Source organism: Cryptomeria japonica, chromosome 8, assembly GCF_030272615.1.
Source record: "Cryptomeria japonica chromosome 8, Sugi_1.0, whole genome shotgun sequence".
Lineage (NCBI taxonomy): Eukaryota > Viridiplantae > Streptophyta > Pinopsida > Cupressales > Cupressaceae > Cryptomeria > Cryptomeria japonica.
In genome coordinates, this window is record NC_081412.1 from 82159458 (window position 1) to 82181766 (window position 22309).

Here is a 22309-nt window from a genome sequence, read left to right on the forward strand (position 1 = left end):
GACATACATATAGGAGCATTTGAGCTATTTCAAGTTTGTTTTAGAGATCTTACTATGGTTGTAGACTATAGTAATTGTATAATCGGTGCTTGTGGACAAGTGATAACCCTCACACAACACAAATCAATCAAATTCCAAAATAAATATAAGTTGTAACAAATATGTTCTATGCTACAACAAATATGTTCTATGCTACATTCCAAAATCAAATTAACTTGTTTCTATTATATTTGTATTCAATCCTCAATGCAAAAGCAATAGACAAGAATTAAGACATATAGTTAAAAACTTAATTCACTACATTCCTAATAGTCGTGACTATTGTATTTATCTCCTTATGAAAATCCAATATGAAAGAAGTTTTAAAATATAAATGGATGACCTTGTTATCAATTTTTTATCTTGTCTAGCTTTTGCTACATTTCATTTGTACTTTTCTAAAAGAATATGGCTTTTGCAAGTAGAATTGGCAGCAAACCAAGGGATTCTTACTAGAAACATGGGACACCGAGTGCAAGGCAAGGAGAGGTTATTTGTATCCATTGCACTAAGGTTCTAAGCCTATGAACATTGGCATAAATCGACTCAAATATCAACTTGCAAGGATCACTTGCTGAGATGCACGCCATTTCAAATGCTAGTCCATAGGTTGAGAGGGGGGTGAAACCACTCCTTGCAACATATGAGCAAAGGAAAACAAAATAAAAGGATCAGTAGAGGCAATGGCAACCTCAATCCAAATTTTAATTCTATGAGGCCACAAGTAGATACAAGGGACTCTTCTTTTATTGGGATACAGGAATTTATCATCTTTTATACTACCATCTTCTAATTGTCGTCTTCTATCTAATGAAATTAATACAAAAATTTGTCATAGAGATGAAAATGCATACCAAATACAGGAGTAATGTATATCTTTATTCACATGTGAAACTATCATAGAAGGAAACCAAAGGTGGTCAGCAAGGATCAAACTGATTTGACTAAATCATACTCATTCTTTGATGATACACAATCTATTTAAAAGACTTGACAATTGCCAAGAGGAACACAATCTAAACAACTAACGTATATAACTACCCAAAGTCAACAACAATTAATACATAGTCAGAGAACCCATATTATTGGAACATAATAATATTCATTGTACACTAACTACAATAAGATGATTTGAAGAGGAAGGCAACTGAATGGAAAGTGGAAGTGGCAGCATATGAGGAGGCAGAAGGTGAGGTTGGTCAGACATCAAAGGCAGCTTCCTCACATACACAGGTTGATCCTATAACTATGAATGAGGCACTTGGTGAAGCTCCTATCAAGGATATTGCAGCTATACCTTCTATTTGAAGCTCCCATTAAGGATATATTCTTAATTTTCATTGATACTGAAACTTGAAGTTCATATGTATTCAAAAGTTGAACTTGTTTTTTGGTTTTTGATATGTATTAAACTCAAATTTGATTTATATATGATGAAAATCAGTAATATGTTTTACAAATTCAGTATATATGTGTTTTTTAATAATATTTTAAAAAATAATCAATATTCAAATGTTCAATAAATTTGTCGATTTATTGTCAAATTTTCCCTCAAGTTTTTGTTGAGTGGCATGTTTTTTAAAGATTTGGGCATGTTGAGTTATTGCCAAATCCAAGTTTGATTTGGCTAAATAACTTTCTTTTTTGTAGCAATCACAATGAAAGTCATGGAAGGGTTGTCACTTTTCTCTCCTAAATGGCAAATACATTTGATTGATCATGGATGTGACCCCACCAATCAAGTGATTTGGACCCTCTTCAATATTGTATATAATTCTTTAGGTGTTATTAATGTTTATGCTTCCAATGATGTTGAAAGATCATTTTTGTGGCACTAGATTGTCAAGTCAATGCCTATTGCCACTTGGGTTTTGTACAAAAACTTTAATTTAGTTGAAATGGCTTATGATATAAAGAGCTATCTTCCCATGTGTTGGACAGCTAGCGAGAGGGAAGCTTAGTATTTCATGCAAAAAGAAATTGGGCCTTTTCTATCCCAATATGGGACACTGCAATTCCAAGTTGGGTCTCACAAAGTCTACAAATGGCTTGATTGTGCCATGATTTCTACACAAGCATCTTTCTCTTTTGCCAGCTATTCCCTCTTTTGGAGCCTTTGTCGGATTTTATTCTTTCCAATCATTGTCCCATCCAATTCTTTATTGAGTGGCAAATTGCTCATCCCAAGACTAACAAGACTCATTTTTTTCTTAACACCTCTTTGCTAACTCATCAACCCAAGTTGGCCCACATATCCTGTGTGCGTAAGCTTGAGTCTAGGCCTTCTCAACAAAGAAGTTAGACTGATTGGTGTAATGGGGTTATCAAATGCACCTCTCACTTCCTTCAAATCAATGGCCACCAATAAGAGCTCAGATTTGCCACAATGCATACTAGGCCACCACATTGGAGCTCCACTAAGCTATCATTGTGGTCGAAGCCAAACCCTTTACTACTAATTTGTAGTTGTGGGTAGCTAAGCTCTACCATCAGAAGCATATTGATAATAACTAAAGCAAGATCGCATTGAATTAAGGTGGGTGCCAAAGCCTCTAAAGTTTTTTATGCTCTTCATACTCGCCATACCTCTCAAGGTATCAAACAAATTAAAAATGGCCACCAATTGCTCAAAGAGCTCTTTGATATTCTTTAGGCCTTTTTTTGGCATTATGAACAATGTTCAAAGCTCAAGAGAGTTCCCTTGAATGAGAGTAAGCTTTACAAAAGTGCCTCAAGGTTGTTCTTTGTCACCTCTCTTCTTCTCAATGAGCATTTTGTGATCAAATGCTCTCCATTGATGATCTCTACGAAGCTGCATTTAGTACAGCAAATGAAAAAGTGCAGTGTCCCTGAACCGTACCACTGTAATGTCCCTAAACTAATCAGCGCACAAAGCCCACAGCAAGATGTGAAGACCACCAAGAAGGCGTACGGTGCCAGCCGTACGGTGAGGTTGTGCTAGCCGTACGGTGGTGTTTGTGCCAGTCGTACAGTGGTGTTTGTGCCAGCCGTATGGTGAGGGTGGTGCAACCGTACAGTATGTACAGCTTTGACCGTACGATTGGAGATGATGGCCCTATGGTGAGTGAATGACCACCCCAGAGCCCTCCAACTCAAACAGTTCGGTATTGCACACTCTTTCGCTATGTATTTGCCTTCGTCGATAATATGATTGCCAGAAAGAAATATAGTTCAAGCCATGGAGATGGTGTATTGCGTCAGGATAGAGATTCGTACATGCAAGAGGAAATGATGAGCGAACAATAGCTTTGGAGCAAGCATAACCACAGGCAAGAGAAAATAATAGTAGCACTTCAGATTGATAAAGATAGGTACTCCAGATTACAATAATAATAATTGATTTAACAATGATGAGGTTCCAAATTTGCCAGATCCGGAACAAGTACACAGACCATAATAGGGTGAGGGATGAATCCCACCAAAACTGTGGATACCAAGTAGGGAGGGTTTTCCACCTCCAAAATGGCTGACCACGGAACTCCAACTGGAATTCACACAAGCAAAGGAAAATACCAAATTCGCCTATCTACAACAATGACAGACTCAGCCATAAATATGGGCTCCCGGAAAGTTCCAAAAGGGTTACAAACGGGCCGACACAAACATAACTTAACTAATAAAATAAAAAGGGGGTCCGACAGATTTTATTATTAAATTTAGGGCCATACAATAATTAATATTATTTAATTATATCGAGGACATTACAAAAAGCCCCTTTGGGATCGTGTTGGCAAGGATCATCATAAAGTCTATCTTGAAGCCTTCCATTTTAATCCCTTTTAAAGTATTATAAATAAAGGAAATATTAAATTCATACTTTATTAGCACGCAACTATATTGAGAGAGGGGTGAGACAGTATAATAAAATCTTTAACTTTTTCAACTTAACAGTCGCAATATTATTAATTGCACAATGTCATTCACATAGGATCTAACAATTATGCAACATAAATACACAATTTACATGGAAATCCTTATGGGAGAAAACCATGGCAAAATAGATTTTCATATATAAACTTTTTCTTACAAACTTCGTAGGTACCAACCCATGCGAGACATTGATCCCTTCAATTCATAGACACCAACCCCTACATCTAAGCACCAACTTAGCAAGAGACGCCAACCTCTCCTTTAGGAAACACCAACTTCCAACAAAACAAGATTCCACCCTTAGTATGTTGCTTCTTCAATGGATGATTGATATTACAATCTCCTGCATTTATTCACTCCATGATTGAGATATCTTTCATTGATTTCTGGTCCATTTATTTACTCCAAGATATTTCACTTCATTTATTCATTCCATGGTGATATCATTTATCTCTTTAATCATAAATATCCTCCATATTTCACTCACCTTCACAAATATGCTCATACATATATTTTCCTTCACAATTCTGCTCGCACTTACATTCTCCTTCACAATTTTGCGTATACTCCCTCGTACAGATCTGCTTATAACATATTCATGTATCTGCTGTTATACACAGAAACTTGCTCTTAAATGGACTGATTTATCATCTTCTCTGCATTTGTATTGCTTTAAAAATCTGTTCAATAACATGAAGGAATCTTAGATCATAAATCTCCCTTACATCTGCTCACAAATCTCTATTAATTCTTCTCATAAATCTCCTTTTAACTCTGCTCATAAATCTCCTTTTAACTCTGCTCACAAATTTCTTTTATCTTTGCTCATTAATCTCCTTTTAACTCTGCTCACAAATCTCTGTTAACTTTGCTCATAAATCTCCTATTAACTCTGCTCATAAATCTTCAACAATTTGCAAGTCTACATATTCTCCACGCTTACATCTTCTATACCAGATCTTCTGCAACTTATCTATTCTGCTTGTGAATGATTTTCAATGTATTACTTACTTTATCAAACTCTCATTCTATTCTTTTGATATATCTTTGTTTACTCCCAAAGGGAATGTGAAAAAACTTATGCAGAGTAAACAGTAACAGAAATGTAACATATAGCAATATAACATACAGCAATAAACATCAACACATGGTCAGAAAGATATGTCTTTATTTCCCGAACATGTAATGTTTACAATCAAGAATATCGATCCCGAGACAACCATGAAATATATATATTACCTGGCGGTTGGTTAAGAGTACCAACTGTTGGCAACTACCAGCTACTTGGAACAGCCAATTATTACTAACAAAATATTATTTATTATCTTACAGCAAAACTGCCGACTACAATCTTCTCTCATGCCTTTTCACCCAAAGGGGGTGACTTATCACATGGAGTCGGCCACTTTTACACTTTAATTAAACACACATTCTAGTGCTGTCATATAGTCTTTCCTATAAACACTGCCATAAGAGATCAGCCATATTAATATAATTCCAACTTTTCAAGCCAATTCTAGCGCTGCCTTTGTTAATATAAATCTCTTCTATTAAAATTCCTTGCTAACCTCATAAATCACTTCTTTTTATATGATACTTATCGCTGCTTTTCATAATGAATTCACATACTTCTTTGCAATGATCTTGTGCAACCTCTTATATATATGAGTCTTCAACTATTTAAATAAGCAGGCCAGCAACCATTCATATTCATCTTTCATGGTCAGCTATCTTCAACTTGTCCTGTATATATGTTAAAGGAAAGTCTTCTATGAAACTATCCTTTCACATCAATGACAAGATCTAACAATCTCCCTTGACAATATGCTTGCCAACAATTGCTTTGACATTAATGATAACAAACCTTGCCAACAATCTTTGGCATCAATGACAAATAATTCAACAATACTTAAGTATGATGACCCTGAGCCCTAAGGATATCTACAATTGGAGACTAATTACTTTGCTTAATGTTTCTTATAAGATCATGGGCAAGGATCTTGCACTAAAGTTGTGTCATCTTCTTCCTCAGATTGACAACGAACTTTATTAAATCCATATATATTCTAGATAATATCATTGGGGTCTAGGAAGGTACGGAATGGGCTTGGCGATCTAATCAATAAGCTATTTTCATCAAAATTTACTTCGCTAAAGTTTATGACTGCATGGAGCGGCCTTTTATCCATACCATGTGTAATGTCCCTTTTTGGGATTTACCTTAATTTGGTCCTAAAACGGTAATTCAAACTTACAATGAGAATCATATTATCTTAACCAATAAAATTTTATAATAAAATTACCAATTGTAATGCCCTTTATGGATATTCCTCATCAAGGGCCTACAAACAATAATTGCTACTAGAAACTGACATTAAAAACATTTAAGTATCAACAATCCATGATAACATCTAAATCCATACAAGCATCATTCGTATCTAAATCAAATACACCCTAATATCATTAATATTAGGTCCAAGGCATATTACTTATAGTCAACCATATTAAAAATTCATTGGAAATGCTTGCAAATAGCTATCTCGAGGATGGTTGTCCTCATATTGCGAGAGCATGGTCCATTCCATCCTTCAGTCCACCTTGGGGATTGATCGTCTTCTTGATCAAGCCGAAGAGTATGGAAAGGATTTCTGGTCCATTCGGCCTCCTAGCCCATAAGCATTGCGGGATTTTTGGTCCATCCATCTAGGGGTGGCGTACTTGATAAGATGCATGGTCATCCTCTACCAAGCCCAAGAGCATGCAATTGATTTCTAGTCCATTCAGCCTATAGGCCCACAAGCATGGCAGGATTCCTAGTCCGTCCATCTTGGGTTAGTGTACTATTAAGAATCCCGGGTCCTCCATCTATCATCAACTCAAAAAGCTGGTCGTCCTTCCTGTTTGCAAGACACTTCACAAATCCAAGACATGATTTCTCAAGGAATTTGCTAGAATATCTCCAATTAAATGCATCTTGATAAAATACTAAATGTATTCTCAAATGGCTGCTACAATTATATTTCTGAATATCATTATTTGCTGCGATCAGTTACTATTCCAAATTGATAACTTCCATTCCAAATTGATGGATTGCTATTGAATAGTTGATATTTGTATGATCGATTGATTAAATGAATGAGTTCCTTTGATTGGATAATTTGAGGTATTGGTGAGTCATGACTAAGTGATTGTTAATTAGATGATTGATGAGTGATGAGTGACGATGCAATGAATGCTAGTTTGATATATTGTTGAATGACGATTGAATGAATACTAATTTGATAAAGTGATGATTTGTTGATTGATTGTTTGCTTGATTTGATAATTGATGATTGCTTGATTGATTCATGAGTGATAATTGATAAGTGGTCCTTGAAAGCTTGGAATGATTTCTCCTTTATTGGTGAAAAAGTCACCACTTTTCAATGCTTCCTTCAAGAATAATAAATTATTTTCCAAATTGATCTCCCTTGGCTGTCCTCCTCAAGTGTAACCTTCTCCCCTTTATGTCTTCCAATGTGAGATAGAAGTCACACCTCTTCATCATAAAGAGTACAACCCTTCATAGTTTCTGCCCTTTGAAAGAGTCACACCTTTCACAATTATCACCCTTTGAAAGAGTACAACCCTTCATCATTTCTACCCTTTGAAAGAGTCACAAACTTTCACAATTACCACCCTTTGAAAAAGTAAAACCCTTCATCATTTCTGCCCTTTGAAAGAGTCACAACTTTATTTTCTTCCCATTCCTTTCTTCTTCCATTAATCCTCCCTTGATTCACACGCTCCATTCTTTCTTCCTTCCTCCATATCCCCTTTCAAATGAACTCTTCTCCCTTTTATATCTCATTTTTGAGGGAATCACAACTCTTCATTTCATGCCTTTTGACCATTCATTAAGCTTAATTAAATTTAAATTATATTATTTATTATTTTTTCTATTTTAGTTTTATTATTATTATTTATTATTAAATCCTATTTCTATTGTAATGTCCCTTTTGCGATATTCTTGATTTTTGCCCTAAAACACCAATTTGTCATGCCCCCACCTTGACAATAAACACTCGCATCCTAATAAAAGAAAATTGTCTTTTCAAAGACTTACAATTTTCTGAATTCCTAAATCAAACTCAGACAACAGCAAAAGAGGGATGTTAATAAGTAAAAGGATGCGCCACTTTTCTCTTGATCAGCTAAAACAATAAACTAGCGGTTCCCAATAGGCACTCGTTCAAAGAAAAAAGCAGTGATGACTCCTAAGTCTACCAATGCATAAGCATACAGTCATTCAAATTCAAGTTAACTTGACAGTGAATAAGTTAAGATATGTTAAGGATTGCATTTGCATTAATATGTGTCACTAATAATCAGTGGTGAGGTGCAATCATAGCAGCCCATATTAGTTAAAGGGAAAGGATTTTATTAGGTTAACCCTCAACAGTTTAGTCAACCAAGCATTCCACCTCCTAGCCCACAAGCATTGAAGAATTTATGAGTGGAAACTTAATTGATGCTTGAATGATTGATGTCTTAGTGATTGATATTTGAATGATTTGATGCTAGAATGGTTGATACTTGAATAGTTTATATTGGAATGATGCAGGTTTGTATGTTTGATTGATTGAATGAATTAATAATATATGATGATAATTTGTTGATTGTTTGTTTGCTTGATTTCACAATTGATGATTGCTTTGATGGATTCATGAGTGATGATTGAATGAGTGATGATTGAATGCATTGGCGAGTGATGATTGATAAGTGATCCTTAAATGCTTGAAATGATTATCCTTTGTACTTTATTGGTGAAAGAGTCACCACCTTTCGTAAGAATTGAGTCACCAATTTCATTGTTGCCTCTAAGAATATGAAATTATTTTCCAAATTGATCACCTTTGGATGTCCTCCTCAACTGAAATCTTCTTCACTTTTTTGTCTTCCAATGTGAGGGAGAAATCACACCTCTTCATTTGATGGATTCATGAGTGATGATTGAATGAGTGTTGATTTGATGCATTGGTGAGAGATGGTTGATGAGTGATACTTGAATGCTTGGAATAATTTCGACTTTTTAGTTTAATGGTGAAAGAGTCACCACCTTTCATAAGAACTGGGTCATCACTTTTCATTGTTGTCTTTGAGAATAATAAATTATTTTCCAAATTGATCTCCCTTGGATGTCCTTAAATGAAATCTTTTTCCCTTTATATCTTCCAATGTGAGGGAGAAATCGCAACTCTTCATGTCCTTTGTAAGAATCGCAATCTAACAATAAAGGGTTACTATACAAATGGTGTGGACTCGAAAACCACGAAGACACCAACTGCCCAAAGCAAAAAGGGGTAAACATGTTGGCCGTGGAAGAGCCGAATTAGGGAGTACTGGCGATCACCAGACTCCAAGCTAAGAACGAAGTATATCCTGACCCCTGTATGAAGAAGGAAAGACTCTAGGAAGCTAAGGCTAACGTTGAATGGGCGACGGCGGAGGAGAGAAGGGTTTCGAGTGAGGCTGCCAGTGTTGAAGTTATAGCTGCGATGAGATCTAAAATGATATCTATTCTCCTCTCCAACGTCTCTTATTTAATTTGTGGCTTCAGTTACTATTTTCTATCTTGCATCGCTTTGACTGTTGTTGGTGAGATGTCTATGTGGATGTCAGTGGAATATTTATGTGGCTATCGATGACTCTTCCCCTTCCATCGTGGAGCCTCTTCACTTGTGTGGCTGTCGGTGACTCTTTCCCTTCCATCGTGGAGCCTCTTCACTTGTCTTGCAATTCTTTATGTATATCGCTCTTCTATCTTCGTGGTCTTTTTCTTCTTCGACAGTTTGATAGATATTTTGCCGGCTCGTAGCAAGTGGAGAATAGTGTGTATGAAGTCTGTCAGTTCATTAATATTATATGTTTTCTGTGTTCAGAGTTTTCAAACTTATGAAGGTTTATAGAATGTATACGAGATGTATCTTTTGATTTCATTGTCATGATTGATTTGTAGGAAATCAATCTTATCTTATTGATATTGATAGTAATCTGAAACTATCAACAGTTGTATTCATTATCAGAGATATAATAAAGTTCATTTTTGAGTGGGCTGGGTTTTTCACCCTCAGGTGGAGGGTTTTCCCAGGATAAGTTCTTGTGTTTGTGTTGTTCTTAAGCTTAGTTTTCTTCTATCTATTTATTCTGGTTCAAATTTAACACGGTATCAAAGCAGGTTTAGAAAATTGATCCATAACCAGAATCTTTAAGCTCTTTATTTCTTTCTTTTGTTTGCCTAAGTTATTCATAATGGTGAACGGATTGAAAGTAGAAGATAGACTAGATGGGTCATCAAATTTCTCTTCTTGGAAATTTAGAATTCTGATCACTCTAGAAGAGAATGATCTCCTTGACTATGTCTCGAAAGATGTAGAAGAACCTTTTGCTGATGCAAAGAAAGTTCAATGGAGAAAGAATAGGACCATGGCTAAGAAAACTTCGATTGATTCTGTTAAGGATCATCTAGTACCTATCATCTCTAAGTTGGATTCAGCTAAGGAAATGTTTCAGACTCTAAAGGACCTTTATGAATTCAATAACACCAGCAGAGCTTTAGCCCTGAGGCGTAACTGCTTCATGTGAAATGTCTAGAGGAGAATCTGTTACTTCTTATTTCATGAAGATTTATGAGTTAAAAGATCAGCTTAGTGCAATTGGAGATACTTTTGTTGATAAACACTTGGTTATGTTAGCTATGAATGGAATTCCCAAATCTTGGGAATCCTTCATTCAAGGCATTAGTGGAAGAGATGAACTTCCTAAATTAGATAGGTTGAGGGTAGATTGCATCCAGGAAGAATGCAGACAAGAAGCAAGAGGCAATGGTCGCAAATCTCATCATGAAGATGATCATGTGCTAGTTGCTCACACATCTAAAGGGAAAGAAAAGAAAGGTAACTTTAAAAGATTTAGAGACAAGAATTTTGAGTCAGCTCCTGATGTCAAGAAAAAGAGAAAGGACCTTTCTAGAATTCAGTGTTTTAGGGGTGACAAATTTGGTCACTTTGTCAGAGATTGTGTATCAAGGTCAAAGCCTCTAGCAGCTGCTGCAAATGTTGAGAATCTTTCTCCACAAAAAGAGTCAAGTGAAAATTCTGAGGGAATCTTATTTATTTATGCACTTTCTAGTAATGTTCCTACTAACAGTGATATGTGGTTGATAGATAGTGGAGCATCTCATCATATCACTGGTTATCGTGAACATCTTTCTAACTTAAACGAAGAAGACTCTCATCTTCAAGTTATCATTGGTGATGATGCTTGCTATTCTGTGAAGGGTGTTGGTTCTACTTCTTTTCAGTTGGACTCTGGTATTCCTCTTCATTTAAGTGATGTACTATTTGTTCCTGGTATTAAGAGGAATCTGATTTCTATTTCTGCATTAGAAGACAAAGGTTATCATGTTGCTTTTGCTGATGGAAAAGTACTTGCATGGAAGAAGAACTCAAGTATTCAATCAACTCGTGTTATTAGTGTTCATCATGATAGTCTTTATAAGCTCATCCCATTCAAATCTTAGCTCATGATTCTTCAAGTTCAAGTGAGTTGTGGCATAAAAGATTTGGTCAATTAAATTTCAGAACTTTGTCTACAATGGAGAAGGTTGTCAATGGTCTTCCAAAGCTGAATCAAAATCATGAAGGTGTTTGCAAGGGGTGTGCTTTAGGTAAAAACATTAAGAGCACCTTTCATAGTAGTGAAAGTAGGACAAAGGATGCTCTAGAATTAATTCATTCTGATTTATGTGGACCTATGTCAGTTGCTTCTCTTAGTGGTTTTTGGTATTATGTCACCTTCATTGATGATTTTTCACGTAAGTGCTCGATTTACTTTCTTAAGTCTAAAGAGTCTGAAGAAGTGTTGTCCAGATTTAAAGAGTTTAAAGCTCTAGTTGAAAAATTTTCTAGCAAGAAAATAAAAGTTCTTAGATCTAATAATGGAGGAGAATATGTTTCTGGTGTTTTTCATAACTTTTGTGTTGAAGTTGGGATTACGAGGGAGTTATGTGTCCCTTATAATCCTCAACAAAACGGTGTGGCTGAAAGAAAGAATAGGACAATTGTTGAGGCAGCAAAGGCTATGATTCATGATCAAAGTCTTCAATCATTTCTTTGGGCCAAGGCTTGTAGGACAGCTAGACAACTTGACTCCAGAAGAAGCTTTTACAAGTGTCAAACCAGATGTTAGTTATTTCAGAATCTTCGGATGCCCCATTTATATTCATGTTCCAAAAGAGAAAAGAACTAAATTAAAACCCTCAGGCAAGAAAGGCGTCTTTGTTGGTTATAGTGAATCTTCAAAAGCATATAGAATCTACATTCCAAGTCAAAAACAGATTGAAATCAGCAGAGATGTTTCTTTTGATGAAGATGTAGCTTGCAAGAAATCCAAAGAGACTAACTTGGAATCTGATGAAGATCTTGAGCATTCTCAAGATATAGATTCAACTGATCCGAATCTATCTTCAGACATTTGGAGGTTATGCAAGTTGCAGAGGAAGAGCCTCCAAAGGATTTACCTATGGTAGAGGATGTCCAAGTTGTTGATGATGTATCCTCAGGGGGCATTGGGTGCAATTGGAAATTACAATGAGGATGATGATGGTGAGGCAATCTAGACAAATAGTGACAAGGTGGCCATAGTTGGAGTAACAGTGGTCGGATCAAGAATAGTCACACCATCAATGGCAAGTGTGCCCACACCATTAGCGGTAAGTGCGCCCACAACATTGGCGGTGGGTGTGCCCACACCATCGGTGGCAAGTGTGCCAGCACCATCAGCACTGGTAGAGGCAGGGTCAAGTCTGCCAACACCCTCAACAGTGACACCCTCGGCACCCTCGATAGTGGCACCCTCAACAACGACACCCTCGACAGTGACACCCTCATGCGTGGCACCCTTGGCAGTAGCAACCTCAATGGCAATGATACCCTCGACAATGACACCCTCGGTGGTGACACCATCGACCATGGAGGTGATAGTGGCCAAGAGAACCGTACCTTCGTCAAAGGTGACAACTATCGAAGGGATTACCGAGAGGATAGTGGCTGAGAGAATCGTACCTTTGTCGAAGGTGACAACTGCCGAAGGGGTTACCGAGAGGACAATGTCTAAGAAAACCGTACCTTCATTGAAGGTGACAACTACCGAAGGGGTTACCAAGAGGACAATGGCCAAGAGAACCGTACCATCACTGAAGGTGACAATTGCCGACGGGGTTATTGAGAGGATAGTGGCCGAGAGAACTGTAACTTTAATTAAAATTTGATTAGAGTTAATGAATGATCAAAAGGCACGAAATGATAAATTGTGACACCCCCAAATATGGGGTATAAAGGGGAGAAGAGAACTCATTTGAAGGGGGATAATTAGGGAATCAAAGTGCAGATCTGATTTAAATGAGAAGTGAAGATCTGACTCTGAAAGGAAGACAACGATTGCTAAGAAAAATGCGATCAAGGGAAGTGGAGATATAAAAGTCTCAGCATCAACGATTTACTTCAGAAGTTATATTAAAAGGACATTTCTAATCAACCGATTAGTATTGCTTATAATGAATGACCTATAAATCAAAAGATTACTTATCGAATAGTGATTCTAACTCTAAGTAATGAAGCGTTCAAGCAAGACAGCAGTTAGGAGTCATATTAGCAGCACCTCACATAAATATACATTAATTAATGAAAAGTGTGATTACATATCATGAGGAGATACGATGGTGGAAGGACATAAGTCATGTCTTTAGAATGCAACCCTTCCACTGTTTAAAGTATAAAAAGGAGTTCAATTCATTCAAGAAGGCATCAAAGTATACTATAATAAAAGGGATGCAATTTGGTCAGCAAGTAAGAAAAGCAATTCACAACATGAAGTGAACATACATATGAAGCAGCAAATCTAATTACAACAAGGCGCTTAATATGAAGGCATGAAGGGCTTAGAAGTTTAGAAAAGACTTCCTTGATAACACTGTTGACTTCTTATCAGGTCAAGAGTTAAGGCTAAAGAACAACACTGATATTGTAAAGTCTATACATATATTAAAGCATCGACTCGATCACAAGATATGATCAGATTAGAGATGTGAAAGATCGACCAATCTGAAGGTGCCCTGGCTCGAAAGATTAAGTCATTAATAAGAATGATTAAGTCAGATTCTAAGGAATGATTCATTAGGGAAATGGTGCGAGTAAGTGATCTACGCATCAAACAGTGATTCATTAAGAGGTGGCAAAGCTTCAATATCTTCCATGCCACGATTCATTAGGCAAAACAATAATACAAACAGCGATCATGGAAAGTCACAAACAATAACAAACAGAGATTCATTTATGAATAGATCAGATTTGAAGTAAGGGGTGTGAGTGGTTCTAAAAGCCAATAATAAATATTATCTTGCAAGCTGTGATTAAGACAAGAATGTGTCTCTTCCCAAGCAAGGGTTGCATCCATTCAATCTCACAAGATATTTAATAAGGAACAAATTCATTCCATGGAAGCATCGATTGTGCTGTTGGTCTTCTACTTGTAGTCTTAGCAGATTGGCTCTCTTGAGCATTAATTGCCAGTGGCATAAGAGGTTGCATGTTAAAAGGATTTGCATCAGGAATAGAGCCACTATTGTTGCTGGCTTCTACAGTTAAATCGGTAACAGCAATCAACCCTCTTCATTAAAGGATTGAAGAAGATTAACAACATAAATCCATTGTCAAATCAGGGAAAGCTGTCAAGATAAGTTCTATCTTACGAACTAGTCGTAGGATCTTAAGTTAAATATTGTGATAAAATATCTTCAATTTTGATAGATTGTATTTATTAATAAATTACAATTCTCACTTTAAGTTGGAATTGTTGTCTCGGGACCAAATTAGGTAAACCCTCCAAAAGGGGGACGTTACAATATTATACGTTGCCAAAACCATCCTCTTACTATGACTCCAAGAGTTTGAGCTTTGAGGTTTTTTAAAAGGGAGACCAAGACCCTTCCAAATCTCTTTTCCAAAGTGACCCGAAAATTTTTAACTTAGCCTTGTTAATTTTAAGACCAGACAGATAACAGTAAGCAGAAAATAACAAAGAAAACACACATAACACAGCAGTACCCTGGGAAAACCTCCCTCTTGGAGGTGAAAAACCCAGCAACAAGTCTCAGATGTTTATTAGGCAATGATCAGAAGTGATTTTACAATATGCTTTAGCACTTGAAGCTGTCAGCACATAATGGACAATAATAGCTTCAACCTAGGGAGTGAACTTATCTGCAATTCGGATGTTGCTGTCCCAAAGATGAAGTTCGCTGCCCTTTAAATGGAATTCGCTGACCTCCCAAGGTGATAGCAGTGCTTCAGATAAGGTTCGCTGAGCTTCCAATAATATTCGCTGTCTTCTAATAGTGTTCGCTGTCCCCTGATTGTGTTCGCTATGCACTCAATGATGATCGCTGAAGTAATTCGCTTATGACAGATAGGAATGTATTTTACCAAAATGTATATCTGAAGTTTGTAAATGACTTTGTATATATATGTGACCAACTAACCTAGAAGCCTTAGGTCCGACTTGCTAAATGATTTCATAATAATCTAAGGTTGGCACCCAATATAGGGTCAGACCAATAATCATTTACAAGTTACATTTATATATAGGTCTTGTCCTATCCACAAGTTACATTATACATAGGTCTTGTCCTATCCATAGCAAGATATAATTACAAGTTACATGTATTTGATCCCAGCCCTAAGTTACATCATTTGCCTTCACGTTACATGCGTTTGGGCCCAGCCCTAAGTGGTTCGGATTGCATGAGAGATAATACATAGGAATTTTAATTGTCATTGACAACATTAAAATTCAATAGTCAGGTATCCGAGCTAGCTACAATTTTCAACAAGCCTATAGCCAAAGTGAAGTTTCATTTAACCAATCAAGCTCACAAAACTTTTTAACTTGTTATTGATTATGTTCCTCCAAACATTGTTCACATAATTGGAGTTCAATCTTTCAAAGCATGATGGAAAGATTGGAAGTGGTACCTTGATAAACCATTTTGCTGGTCCCATCTTCCTTGGCTGGCTTAGTGAGATTGCATTCTATGGTTTCATCAATGCGCTCATGGGTAATAGAGGACATGCATGGAGAATCTTCTTCATAATCTTCTTTTATTTGTTTTTCCTTATTCAAGTGAGGCTTCAATTTTTCCTCACATTGCTTGAACACACTTTTGATTAACCCATATGCAGCAGAAGAAAGAAACCATTATTGCTTCCAAACAGCCAAAAGTAAAGATAAGACGGGTTGGGAGATAGCGTCAATCTCATTGATAGATAGCACCATAATCTTCCTCATAGCTGTAATGACCTCTTTATCATGTTCATTCCTGATTGTGACAAAGAGACGATGAAACATTTCATAGATCTGATCTTGTAAACCCAAGACCAAAAGAAGGATACTTGTTCTAATTTCTGCAAATATCTTCAATATGGCAACCCTTCTTGAGTAATGAGTACAACCAATATCATTCAGATCCTGAAAACTATCTACAATTAGGTACAAGACATCCTTCATAGTGTCATCGTCATAGGGCACTAGAGGTACCAAAATCCCCATAATCTTACTTAAGCATGAAGCAACCATCAACTTGATCTCCTTATCAAGATGCCTCAATAATATTTGTTGCTTTAAAGAGTTTACTACGGGAACAAGAACAAGCTGCAACGAATCTGAAGGTGACTGCTCCACCAAAGCCTAAACATTCATCCAACTAATTTAGGATGTTGAAGACTCTTGGTTGTTGTTGTGTATTGAGCTTGCTTCCTGCTTCATATTGTACTTTAACCAATCCTTGACTGTCCTTTGATGCCATAATTCAATTGAGCTTTCAAATAACCCAACTCAAATTTGGAATATATCTTAACATAGGATGGCAGGAAAACCGGCTCTGATACCACTGTAACGTACCACCCTAGGTGGAACACTAGAAAACTGCTTTGTAGCAACTTGCTTGTTTATTCTAATTAATCATACCATGTTTTATCTTTCTTTTTGTGTTCTTTCAGAGCTAGACAGAAGTTGCAGAATAGTTTGTTGTGTTTATAAAGTCCCTTGAAACCCTTGTAGGAAAATGGATTAAAAAGGCTGTTTGCAAGTCTGATATAGGAGAAGGCAGCCACATAAGTCACTTAGCAAGCTTTTTTGCAGCAGCAGCTAATCATCTTCTTCCACTCCAAGGTGATTCCCACAGCTAGGTAATGTTTAGCCCTTGATTTTGATGAAGATTGCAAGTGAAATCTTCTTTGTATAGCCTTCCAAAGGTTCCAACAGCTTCCAAACACCCACGGATGGTGCAGCCTAACCAGCAAGCTACACACTCAGAAAATCTTTTTCAAAATACTCTAGAATGACTCCAAAACTGATCTAAAAACTATCCCAATCTGATTGTATTGATAAATGCTTGTAAAACCAACTCTTAAAATGGAAAATGATGCCTTTCTTCACCCCACACAAGCTAGAAAGGGGGTCGGACTAGCACACAAGTTGCTCACTCAGAAAATGATTCATAGATCGCTCAACTTCCCCAAACTGATATAAATCTTAAACCAATCTGCTGGAAATGAAGAAACTTGATGACCAAAATACTAAAATACAAGAATTTGTCTCTTCTTCACTTCAAACAAGCCAAGAAAGGGGTTGGCCTCTCAAGCAGGCACCTCTTTCAGATTTCAACCAGCAAATTAACCTCTTTGAAGCCCAAATGAAATTCCTGCAAATGAAATTCCCCTTGCACGCTCTAGGTTGGTCCTTCACAACTGCAAGTGTGATTACTCATGAAGGTTTCCATCTTCACAAGCTCCTCTAAGGAGGCAAGGTAAAATAACAACCATAACATGTCTCTTTTGGTTCCCAGGTTGCCCTTTTAACATTCTCCAAATGCTATGCCCTAATTAGGGTTCCCATCATGTGCCCACTTTATGTTTTATTTTTAAGTCTATGAAATTTTTAATAAACTCACTAATTTATTTCATAAAACTTTATTTTCATTTGCTTTTTCCTCTCTCCTCCAAGGGGCGTCCACTTAAACATGTCTTGAATTTGCCTTTTCATTAATATTCACAAATACCCCCTTAAACCTTGAGCTTATTTAATTCTTGTAATATCTCACTCAATTGCTTTTTAAAAAACCATTTTTTCACAATTAACTTTCTCTCTCCTCAAGGGTGTCTATCAACTTTCTATTAACTTTCAAGGGTGTCTATTAACTTTCTAATATTCTATCTCACTCGATTGCTTTTTAAAAAACCATTTTTTCATAATTAACTTTCTCTCTCCTCAAGGGTGTATAGCAAGGAGGCACCTCACTCGCTCTCTAGACTTAAGTCACTTTTAGGAGGTGTTTTGCTTGATTTTAATGTAGTATTAAACTAACAACTTTGGTAATAATATAACTATTAACTGATTCCACCAAGTTTACTCTAGAGTGCCATCTGAAATAGGAGAATAATCACCAAATCCAATGTCCTCTATCCCTCTTATCAGTCTACAAGGACTCGTTAATAAACTGATCCTGAATACTGATACTGACTAGGAAGAGGGGACATTACAATTTCATGGATGTTCTGTTGGTCGTAATTTCTTGGTTAATATGGAAGCCATTATTTGCTCTAATGTGCTTATGCAAATTCATATTTAAATCAATTATTAGTATATCAAATGGACTATCATATTTTCATCATATATGGGTTTCCAAGTTTATATTAGCCATCAACATTCAGATCTGCTATCATAATTGAATATTTCTGTCATTTGAGGGTTTCCAAATTCACGTCAGCATTGTGGATTGTTCGATCTCTTGTTTCAACAATGACATTTTGATAAATGAGGATTAAATAAACTATTGCTGCTAATCGTACTGCTGATCAGCATCTCAGTCATTGGAGTTTGGCATCTACATTTCTATTGTACATCTATTCCAGCTTGCACTCGTTAGGAAAATTGTATAGGGACATTACACAACCTAATTCAGCACAATGTCCACATTTACAAACAGAAGAGCAAACAGGCATACTAAATAGAATATTCTCAGATATTTGATTAGAAGCGCATGAAGACAACAAACTTTGACATTGGCTTAAGAAGAATTTTCGTATAACAATTTAGTAAACAGGCCTGCACAAAAGATACCATTCAAGATTGTAAACTGAAGATCCCCAAAAAGAGTGATTGACTTGATAAATATGCCAACAAATAGAATAGTGTAGCTGCAAAGAGCTATAAAAATACATGTAAGAATTGCATATGGAGATGAAGGAAATATTGCAACAGAGTAGTGAGAAATGTAAGAAGAGTGATGGAGCAAAGAGATAAAAATTATTTTCTGAAAGAGAACTAATGTTGATGTATCTGAGGAAGGGTAGGTTTCCCCAAAACTTATAACAAGTTTTAGTTCAAGTAAATTGGCACTTTTAAGATCTTGAGAAAATTTTCCAACAATGCCTAGGAGATAGTGCAGCCAGAAGTTTTAGACATTTTGCCCATTTTCAATGTCTCGGGTTTACATCCTTAAGAAAATCGTCAAGTTCAAACTGATGAGGAACAACTCATCGATTCGAGAAGTCAGATTCTGAAGGAGTACAAGAAAAGGTTGATGCAGTCTGGATGGAGAATTGGTGAGAAAATAAGTTGCCAGGACATGAGGAACTTTTGGTTCGTTCAAAAGGAAAAGGACAAGAAGAAAAATCGTGGGCCCAATAAATAACTTGGGCGGATATGTTTTATTTTTTACCAGAATTAGTTAGCCTTGGGTAGAGAATTCACAACAAAAATACAAAGAAAACTCAAGCTTCCCCAATCCATTAATGTTTAAAAAGAAACTTCCTGGAAAGATCCCACAATATATTGAAAAGAAACAAATGAAGGTTTAAAGGCACTCATTCGAAACATCAATTCTTCAACTTGTGTGTGTGTGCATTTTTTAAATCTGTCGTTTAACATAGATAAACTTCCATATCGACCGAAAAATACCTTTCCAATTTTCCAAATTAAAAAGAGAAAAAAGGAACCTTAAAAACCTTACCTCCTTAACCTTGTCATGGCTGGAAATAAACAACTCTGGTGCTGCCACGGAATTTGTAAAGTGTTGTACGGCAAAACTAGTTTGAATTGGCAGTGCTTGTTCCCAAGAACAAATGCCGTAGATGTGAAAAACTGTGAAGACTACAATGACGACGATCGCTGCCGCCAAAGACACACTAAATTCACCCTGTGAAGGCACCAGAATTTCCGCAGCCGTTTGCAGTCCCTCCATTTTATTTATTGAAATTCTTGTTTGATCTGTAAAATGTCCATAGTTGAAGAGAAGGTTTGAACGTTGGTTCAGAAAAGTATGGCGCAGTTAAAGTACGCAAGATGTTCTGTCCTGGGGTTGCGTGAGCGTATTCTTTGTAGAGACGTCGCGATTCGAACCTTGGTCGACAACGTCTTATGTTTGTTTGGTTAAATTTAGACCTGTGGTGTCACAGAGTTCAGGTTCAGGTTAAATATATTTTTAATTGGTTTCTGCGTTGGTAGGGGAGCTGGTATTTTTTACTTTATAATAATTTAATCAAAGTAAAAATAGAATTAAAATATTTTTACATATTAAAATATATATATGATTAATTTATATGAATAGTTTTAATATTTAAATATCAAATATAATTACTCTTCTTTTATTAGAAAATAAATGTATAGTAAAAGTAAGGTGTATAATAATTTAATCAAATATAAATAGAATTAAAATATTTTTACATGTTAAAATTATATTTATGATTTTTTTATTGGTAAAAGGCGGGGGCCTAAATAATTTTTTATTAATTTTTAAAAAGATTACATATTTCATTCAGTGTGGGCATCGGTGGGAAAGAATGGAGGAAGAAAACCTCTGGTCTCGCCCAGATCCCTTAGGGGATCAGAATCTAATGATACATAGAGTAGGAAAGAAAGAAAAAGAACAGAAGTAGATACAAATGCTCCCGGGTAGGACCCAGCCGGCTAAGCTATATGCCCAAGCTACAGCAAGCGGAATTCTGAAATAGCTGCATAATCCAAAAAATAACTGTTATGCTCGTAATGGCCTGGATCTTAACCTTAAGAAGCATGATGCCAGTGATCTGCAGAAGGTCTATCAGCCAGGATCAATGACATAGAGTAAACTGTAAAACTGTAATTAAGAGAGCAGTGTCAAGAAGACTCCCTGAAAGAGTGTTAAAACCCCAGGTTCTCCAGAGGACAGGCCCTGCCAGGCAAATCATAACCAAACCTGCATAAAACCTTCCAGCAAGCACTCAATGAGATGTTAGCACAAAAGGCCATCCAAATAGTGATTCCAACCTTAATAATGTAACTGCAAAACTCCATAGATACTGTAGGAGATATTAGGAGCATACAAGCCATTTATGACGAATATAGAACCAACAATTCCCTCCCTTCTCCTATAGAGACACGTCAAGAGAACTACCTCCTTGCAAGCATAGACTTATGTTTAAGGAAAATCCCAAAGCCGAGATATAGAAAGAAACTCCCACAATCACCTTATAACATTCTGAATGTAGATAAGGATAATCAGCTAACTAAATCAATTAACAGCTCAAAAATGACGGTCTCGAACTACTAAAAAGGAGTCAAACATCAACCCCTATATCCTTTGAAAAGAAAATTAAACATTTGAATCCTGCTACAGAAAGCTGATAAATAAATATGTGAAATGTATGGAAAAATGCAAGAGAAAGTGAGTATATATATATATATATATATATATATATATATATATATATATATATATATATGTATATATATATATATATATATATATATATATATGTATATATGTATATATATATATATATATATATATGTATATATGTATATATATATATATATGTATATATGTATATATATATATATGTGTATATATGTATATATATGTATATATACATATATACATATATACATATGTATATATGTATACATACATATATATACATATATACATATACATATATATGTATATATACATATATGCGTATACATATATATGTATACATGTATATATATGTATATATGTATATATGTATATATATGTATGTATACATATATACATATATATATATATACATACATATATGTATACATATATATATATGTATATATATATATATATATGTATATATACATACATACATATATATATGTGTGTGTGTGTGTTTATCTATATGTTATATATATTCAAAAGATAAAATGTGTGTGTGTGTGTTTGTGTGTGTATTTATAGATATATAGATTAAATCCGAGAATCTGTGAATATATA

The 22309-nt window shown here is 35.8% G+C and overlaps 1 protein-coding gene across 2 annotated transcripts in view; it reads right to left on the reverse strand.

The window, feature by feature from the left end:
• The window catches only part of LOC131038431 (BAG-associated GRAM protein 1), a 214435-nt gene extending 193938 nt beyond the window's left edge, over window positions 1-20497 (reverse strand). The window contains exon 1 of one of the 2 annotated variants that reach the window (XM_057970869.2): window positions 20039-20497. In XM_057970869.2, the coding sequence (XP_057826852.1) occupies window positions 20039-20269 (231 nt within the window). In that variant the 5' untranslated portion in view covers window positions 20270-20497. The remainder of the gene's footprint in view (window positions 1-20038) is intronic. The other variant, XM_057970867.2, reaches the window with a different exon arrangement.
• Between the last annotated feature and the right edge of the window lie 1812 nt (window positions 20498-22309).